At 42.5% G+C, this 8,641-nt stretch overlaps 1 protein-coding gene across 1 annotated transcript in view; it reads left to right on the forward strand.

Annotated features, from left to right (window-relative positions):
- XRN2 (5'-3' exoribonuclease 2) overlaps positions 1–7,596 on the forward strand; it is a 51,284-nt gene extending 43,688 nt beyond the window's left edge. Inside the window, exons 29-30 of the mRNA XM_086482262.1 lie at positions 1,915–2,056; positions 6,784–7,596. Of these exons, the coding sequence (XP_086338388.1) occupies positions 1,915–2,056; positions 6,784–6,846 (205 nt within the window). The 3' untranslated portion in view covers positions 6,847–7,596. The remainder of the gene's footprint in view (positions 1–1,914; positions 2,057–6,783) is intronic.
- The last annotated feature ends 1,045 nt before the right edge of the window (positions 7,597–8,641 follow it).

The following is an 8,641-nucleotide window of genomic DNA, read 5'->3' on the forward strand; positions in this document are numbered from 1 at the left end:
CATACTTGGAATACTGATTTTGAGTGTTTAGTCCATGAAAGTGTAATGTGCTATTAACTTTAAATGCAGTATTGTTCCTCCTAATGAGTGATTCAGATAACATTGTGCATTTCTAGACACACCTCTAAAGCTAAAGGTAAAACCACACAGTATTATCACTTAGCTTTTGTGCAGGTTCATCTTTAGTACATGTATTGCGCATTACATTTACCAATTGTGTATTTATCAGGTAAGACTTACACTTTTATAAACAGGAATCAAGTTATTTAATTTCTAGAGACAGGAGTTTCTTTTGCCTTTCTAAAATTCAGGCGGGTCCTGATCTGCCCAGGTGGTGCAGCAGGCTTTAGGTGTGAAACTAAGAGCAATTTGCATCTGAAACCAGAAAGCTTTCACATCCAAAATTCCTGTTTTCAGTCATTTTAATCTTATGTTTACCCGACTGGATTCCGACTTTACCTCTGTTCCAGCTGGTGAAATATGTATTTAAAGGTCCTTCCTCTGCCAGCATTGCTTCCTCAATTGCTCAAAGCTCAGTCTGCCCAACATGGTACAGCTGGCTGTGAATCCTCCCTGGTGTTGGAAGTCATACATCCTCCCTGAACTGCATGTGTGCCTGAAAGAATATGTCAGCCTTGGGGTAGTGTCGCTCCTCCAAGGTTGAAGTCCTGCCGCTTTAATCCAGCAAATCTAGGGAGAGGCTCTTTGAAGACTTACAATGTAACTTTCAGTTGAGGGGTGCAGCAGGTAGATGTGAGATGCAGTGCTCATGCTTTCTGCTGTGCTTGTCTCAGCAGGCTGGCTGCACGCTGTTGGACTGACTCTCTTAAACAGGGGTCAGAAAAGATTAACTGTCTCAACTATCCGGTGTTTTTCATTTACAACAATATATTGCACTGCAGAACATAACTGTTATGAATTCTGTAAGGAGTTGTACGCTTACCCATGCTCAGCTTTAAAGACTATATCATGGCTGTATCATTTTTCTAAATATTTTTAATCAAACAATGATTTGAAATATTATACCTGTTGCTTTATAATTGTAGTGTTAGAATAGGTACTTGAAAGCAATTAAAACATTTCTTGCTCTTAGTAATCTAGGATGGCAAACTAGGTTATAATGGATGTTGAATTTGCGTTCCCATATAAACTGTACACCAAATGTCAGTCAGTCCGTGCCAATTAGTGCTTATGTTGCTAGGTCACCGTGGTCAATTGAAAACGGCATCAATAGAACTTGAAAAGGTTTCTTCCCGATCAGACCTTCTGACATATTGAGCAGAATAATGGATGGGAAAAAGCAGCCAAGGCCCCTACCCTAGATTCAGAATACTCGCAGTAAGAATTCATTTGCAACCTGCAATTAACTAGAAAGAATGGACTCCCAGAAAGAGTCTGGACATTTAGAAAAGAAAGCCTCATTCTCCTGTATCGCACATGTTTACTCTTTGGATGGTGTGTTACGTTTAGCTAACTTGGTGATATCTGGGGGTTTAATCTACATTCAAGATCAGTGCGAATGAATTGGCAGATTTGCCCCTAAAATAAAAGATGGGCAGAATCCTTCCAAGGAATTTGAAAAAAGACCTCATGTATAATTGAATTTGCTGCTTGTGGTAGTACCTGGTTCTGTAGGTTTTAAGCTGTGGTGAAAGAAGCAGCAAGCAAATACGGCCTTTTGGCAGGAGAATCTTGGAAGATATTCCCCCCTTCCCTGATTTAGCTGTAACAACTTGGCCATCTGCAGGCATAGCTGGATGTGACAGTGTTTAACTCGGAGACAAATCTAATAATTTATCATACGAAACTGTAGAAATACAGATTTTTTTTTTTTTTTTTTTTTTTTTTTTTTGGTGGTGCGAAACTCTCTCTAGGAGCTACGTTCATGCTGCAGTGTATTTCTTCTTTACGCAGAACTGCTGGGGCTGCTCCTCTTCTTGCCTGGAACCGCATGCTACAATCCCAAAATCAGTACCAGCCAAGTCAGTACCAGGGACTGGGCGGACCAATGGGTTACCCACAGAGACCTGAAGATCGGATGGACAGGGGAAGACAGGTATGAAGATGTTGCCTCATTTTGCACATTTTGTCCTCCTGAGTAAGGCTTCCTTCATGTGTGGCTGTGGAGAGTGAGTGCAGTGCAGGTAGGCATTCCTGAGCTGGTTTTAGCCCAGTAGCTGTGTCACCAGTGAAAGCACTGACAGGTAAGCTTCCCAGCCTTGTGCAGCCCCTCCAGCTGCACCCCTGGCAAAAGGCCTATGCCATGACTATGCCGCTGCTGCTTTTCATAAAAGCAGATCAGACATGCAACCAAGTCACACACTTTTGTGCAGCCCAAGAAAATGTAATCTGAAGGCAAGTATTTCAACTAGAGTCTTCCCTTCCTGTAAGGAAACCTGTTAGCTACGCATTTTGGGGATAGAAGGGTTTCTCCCCACTATGTTTAAAATGTAGATTCTTACAACTTTGTTATTTTTTCTCGGATGTTTATTGGCTTTCTCTTAGCTGAAAAACTGCTTAAATGAACATGTTAGATTCTAGTAGCCAGAGAAATAAACATGTCTGTGAAAGTACATGTGAAAATAGCTTTGTGTGGTTAAACAAAAACAAGTGAACATGATAGGGGAACCTCATCCAAAATTGTAGGTGACTTTGTGGCATTTTCATAAACTGATGACAGAATGAAAATGCTTCCTGAAAGCAGCAGCTGATTTTGCTTATAAGATTTTTTTTTTCGGGGGGTGTGTGTGTGTGATCCCAGTAAAAACATAATCTGCATATACTCTTGTACTAGAAATTTGAATATTTACAATGCTATATACTAGTTTAAAATAAATTTCAGATATCTATATGAAACTTTAAATTCTGTTGCTGTTTTGGTAAGTCAGAACTATTACTCAGCTGTGGGAAGGTTAGTGACCAGTAATGGGGAAAAGAGGAGGAGCGCTCAGCTGCTTGGTAACAGCACTATTTTCCAATGTATGGAAACTAAGGCACAAATTGCTTGAAATTTGCCTTCTGTTGGGACCTGGTTCCGCTATCTCTCATAAATGTGCTCAAGCAAAGTCACTTTTTAGTGTATGCTCTTAGTTTTTCTTTTCTCCTTCCAGTCTGCCCATCTCCCCAGTAGGCAAACATTTGTGCTACACTGTATAGCACCAGCACAGTCCAGTTTGGTGTTTGATTTCTGGGACTGTTTCTCCATGCTGTTGGCAGCGTATAGTCATTTTCACGTGGGTATAAATTCTGTCCTGCAGTATGTTTTGGATAATATCCCAGTCCCCTTTGCTTATGCAGCAGGGACTGCAAGTACAGTCCATTTAAATTGTAATGCCATACAGCATATGTGAAAGTCGTCTTACAGCATTTTTACCACTTCTCTGATTTTTGTCTGCTTTGTTTTTCTGGTTATGAGGCTTGGGTAGCACTATCCATCACAACCACTTTTGCACCATGATATTGTTATGGTGTGGGGGTTTTGAGGCAGCTAATACAAGAAAACCGTGTACTATCAAGCCAGGTTTGTGAGAGAAGAGCCTTTGGCCTTTGCTGGGGAAGCTTTTTGCAGAGTGCCGTGTGCTTCTCTGTCTGGTTCAGCTTGTCAGGACCAAAGCCCAGCAGAAACAGCCTGTGAGCTGCTAATACCATTCCCAGTATTGTCTGCCGGCTGCGGGATTACATGGTGCTACTGAAAAGATCTATAGCCAGCAAGCAGCCTGCCCCGGCGCTCCCAACTCTTAAACTCTTGTTTGGCTGAACTCTTGTTAGCAGCGGTGAGATTCCCTTCTCCCCCCAGCCCCGACTCCTACCCTGAAGCGCTTCTAGTGCAGAGGAGCCTTTTAAGACTGGAGTAGGAATCATCTTTAGCTTGTTCAGTTCTGTTGGTGTTGCAGTAGGAAACAGGGGAAAAAGAGGCAAGTATGCTGCTGTGCACTCTTGCTCCAAGTAGCATGGGGAGGCATTACCAGTATGAGTCTTTCCAGGACTGGTTTTGGCTGTCGGCAAAACTAGACAGCGTGGGTTATGATCACATTGGCTTAGTACAGAAATAGTGGGGCTTGAATCCTGGCTGTGCTGCCCTACTAGTCCCCAGTGGTTTTTTTAAGTATATTTCAAATTTGGATGAGGTATATTGATAGGATCAGTCTTCAAAAATCTTTCATTTTAGGGTTTACCCAAAACACTGGAGGCAAAGGAACGAATACACAGTTACACTAATCCATAACAGGGGCTGCTGTAATAATGTAGAAAAATCAGTGGAGAGTTTTGGTGCTGGTGGAGTCTGGGTGGTATTTAATGAGGACTGGAAAACAGATACTTGAAAAAAGTCTGTCTGCTATGCTATACTCTGCTCTACCCTTTATCCTGGGTAGTGTAGGTGGGGGTATTTGCAAAAGGAAGCAACACTTAAACTCGTTCATTCCTAACCTTAAATCTTCATGCGAAACAGCTGCAGCTGGAACCGTGAAAGGTGGACAGGAATTGTTTTCCAGCGATGGGGTGGAAGGGGAGTGAGCTCAGGGAGGGCATCCTTCCCTCTTAGTTCATGTTTGTGGGGCCTCAGAGCATGGTGGACATCTACGGCTTGGCAGTGACAGAAAACCTCTGCCCTCGCAGCTCTCCAGCTGTTTGCCACTCGAGTGATTAAACAGGAGATGCGTTGCTGTTTGGCAGTACTGCGGTCTTGCCCAAAACAGAATTCGCTGCCACTAGCACGGGACGTGTCTGCTGGATCATGAAGTTAAATCTGGGTGGTGACAGTTTTATTTGTATTCACGCGCATCATGGTTATTAAGGACAAATCTTTCAGCTGAAGTAAATTGGCTTCCTGAAAATTTTCCTTTGCAGTTGTGTTGCTTTCCAACTGGCTTGTATCTCCTTTTAAATTTTTGTTGCCTTTCCTTTTTATTTTTTTCTCTTTTGTCTTTTTTTTTGGTTATTTTTAAATGAACTTCCAGATGTCATTATTTCCTCAGGGCTGACAGCACTGGAGTAAAATTAGAAGCTAACTTAAAGGGTTTAGGGTGCAAAACCAATAATTGAATCTAGCATTGCTGCCTGTAAATTTCAAAGCTTTAAAGCCTTGAAAAGGGATTCAAGTGGAAGTGGTGACACATAGCAGAATAAATAATTATCTTTGTTCCCTTTCACCTCTGAATTCTTTTTTTACAGCATACAGAACGTGGTGTGAAGAGGTTAATAAACGCGTTGCTACAAAGTGCTTACAAAATTAATGCAACTGACATGGATATGGGTTGCTCTGTGGTAGTGGGTATTTGTTGGTGTCCAGCTCTTCCAGACAACTAAAGAACAAACTTAATCATGTTGTGCGGGTGTTTGACGTTTTTTATTTTTAGCCTGTAGTAATACACAACTGAATGTCCAGAAAAATGTCTTGTGCAGCTCTTACAAGACCTCTAAATTGCAGTTCTGTACAGGGATTGCTGCTACGTATGTAACTTGGAGGATTTTTCAAGGGATATATAGTTGCCTTTTTTAATTCATTGCAATCAAAACCGAAAACAAACATAAAACCTTCCTGACAGCGGAAACAGTGTATTCTGCACCTCTCTTTGAGCCCTTTAAAAACAGGGTGTAACAGGTAGGTTTCTGGTCAGAAAGTCCTTCTGGATTGCCTGGCAGGAGCAGGCTGAAGCCAGCCTCCCTGTCACAGGTTTACTCACTGTCTCTTCAGTTCCAGCTGTAGGACAGGGTGAAGATGGATTTCTCTTTTAAAGAAAGAAAAGGAAGCCTCTCTTCCCCTACCCACCAAAAAAACTCCAAGAAAGAAGCAAACAAAGCCCTATAGCTGTCGTTCGTGCATCACATTTAATTAACTTTCTGGTCTCTGCAGTAGATCAGGTTTTGAAATATTTTTAAATGTTTCAAGGGGATTTTTTATGAAATTTTCCAACAGATTTTTCACCGAATAGTTGATGCACAGAGTGCCTTGTCTAAATTTAAATACAAAAATATATCTAATTTGAAGTGGTTTCGAAGGTGGAATTTAGGCCTCTTTCACCTATTATTTAAGATTAATGCGTGCTGAAAAACACTGCTTCTCTAACAAATACAATTTTTTTTTCCCTTAAAATATCTGTGTGTAAAAACGTTTGCCTTGGTTTAGTGTGAGATTGCCTCCAACTAAAACAGAAGGCTGGTTGCTGAGGGAAGGTTGTTTGTGTTTGTTTTTTTTTTTCCTCAAAAACATAAACCTGGCTGATCCCGCTAACAGCTTACAGGCATCGCACATCTCGAATGGATACAAAAATGACATTTAAGTCGTTACTCTGTACAAAGCCCCAGCCTACATGCTGCAAAGCCCGCGTTTCTGTAGGAATTAAAAATTTGCATTTCAGATCTGCCCTTCAGGTGTGTATGTGTGTGTGTGTACATACATGTCTGTGTGTGGCTTTAACGTTTCGTACCTCCCAGCATTGCTGAGAGCAAGGAACACACAGAGGTGTTACAGCCGGGGAGTAGCTTGTCCTCAGCACTGTCTTTTGGCAAGGTTTTTTTTTTTTTTTCTGACGCGGAAGCGTCGCTCCTCCGGTGGTGCAGCTGGAAGGTGCCATGCGGAACCGCTCTCCATGGGTGGAAGTTAAAGCTTGTGTTTTCGGGGAAGCATCTGTGAACGCCACGAAGAGATGTTCAGCTCCGCCTGTGGTACCTTTCTGTGCGAAGGATGTATTGTTTCATTTTTGTATGGCGCCTGAAGCTCGCCCAACTTGTTTACTGTGATGTTAATCCAAAAAATAAATGCTTGCTTTTGTTTGTTTGTAGGCATATGGCCCCGGGAGGCCCTACCCGCTGCCACCTCCCTCAGGAAGATACAGCTGGAATTAGCTCTTGACTTTTTTTTTTTTTTTTTTAAATACAGAAAATGTCTGGGGTTTTTGTTCTTTTATTATTTGGGGGGAAAAAATGGGATCCTTATGAAACATCCCTGTAGTTTTTAAACTATGATTCTTGTTTTAAATGTGCACATTTCTTACCAAACTGATTATTTTTTTTGTGGGCGGCTATGTCGCTTGGAAACAGCGTATTGCAAAATACGAGTAAACTAGACTTGCTAATTTGCCTGCGAGACATTCAATGAGGTAGGAGTGCTGTTTTGTCTTTATTACCTATACAAGCTGTGCTTAGCTGTGCCTGTCAATCTGAACTCCAAACATCCTTTACTTCACACATAAGAGCCTGAAAACAGACATGGAGTTTTAAAGAATGCATAGAAATCGGATTTTATTAACTCTTGGGGAAGACACAGCAGGCAGCCTGCGGAGCACGGCGCTTAAAGACACGTCTGTCGGTATTCCTGATCAGATGCTTCCTTGAATTTCTCACAAAGAGAGGAGATTTTTTCGGACTTTGAAGTAAAACGTTTCAACTTTTACAACTTGTGCCTGTTTCTGACTTTGTTATTGTAACATAAACAAGCACGGAAGGTGTATTTGTCTGTTTTGATATATAATTTAAAATAGCTGCAAAGTACAGTTTCCATTCATTTTTAGTACTCTTTCTAGAGATTTTCTGTGTCGGTGTACCAAATCAGTAAATATTTTTATTTGCTTTATAAAGTGGCTTTTGAAATTCTGAGCAGTATCAAGTGGTTTATTTCCAACCCCCTCCAGAATGTGCCTATATCTTTTATCTACACCTGTGTGCACACATTTATATTAATTTCTTGGAAAATAATTCCACACAGCCTCTACTGTAGCATTTAAGGTCTTTATTTAATAAAAAAGAAAAAGACAAGAATGTCCCCTTCAATGAGCAGCGTTAACACCAGTATAACATCTTTCCCTTGTGCCACACTGGGCCTTTTCCATTAAACACATTGATCCTATACATCAGTGAACTTCAGAGCTTTGCTGTTGCCCCTCTGTCAGGCCGCAAAGCACGGCGCTCCCCTCAGCAGTTTTTCAGCCCCTTCCTCTAAGGGCCCAGATGTTAATCACCAGCAACGACGGAAAAAGGACCAGACCAGTGTAACCTTGGGAGGAAGAAATCATGAAACTGGATTCATTATTTTCAAGTGATTGAGGGTGGAGCAGAATCCTTCATTGTAATGCAAAGAGTTGTCATCCTGCCCAGAGCTGGGAAACCCCGTGGGCCCTCACTGCGGGCCTTCTCCTTCGGCCGGGAAAACATTCGGCTCTCAAAAAAAGTAATTTTGCTTTTTCCAGCAGAACAAAACCAGCAGCAAACAGGAATTTTCATGCAAATGCAGTGGTTGAGTGTGAGGCTGGAGGAAGGAGCGGGGTGGCTCATCCTCGCACTGCTGAAGGTGAGGACGAACCTGGGGTGCCAGTGGGCTTTTGTCCCTTGCTCCACCTGTCTGGGAGTACAAAAATGGGACTGGATAAATCTTCTGAGGGGCTGCTTTGGGAAGGGTTTTTCCCTGCAGGTTCCCACTTGCCCAGGCTGACAGCTCCAAGTGGAGCTTGCCCAGACCCTCGGAGTGGTGGTTGGAGTGACGCGCTTGGCCAGTGGCTTTGCCTCCTCTGCTCCATCACGCGGGGATGGGACGTGGGGCCTGACTGTGGAGCATCACCTCTCCTTGGGCTGTTTGCTTTCGCCTGCCTGTGCATCTCCCTCCTCTGCAGCACCCCGAGCTGCTGAAGTATTTGGGGATGACCCC

Source organism: Leptosomus discolor, chromosome 2 (genome assembly GCF_034619465.1).
Source record: "Leptosomus discolor isolate bLepDis1 chromosome 2, bLepDis1.hap2, whole genome shotgun sequence".
In the NCBI taxonomy this organism is placed as follows: domain Eukaryota; kingdom Metazoa; phylum Chordata; class Aves; order Leptosomiformes; family Leptosomidae; genus Leptosomus; species Leptosomus discolor.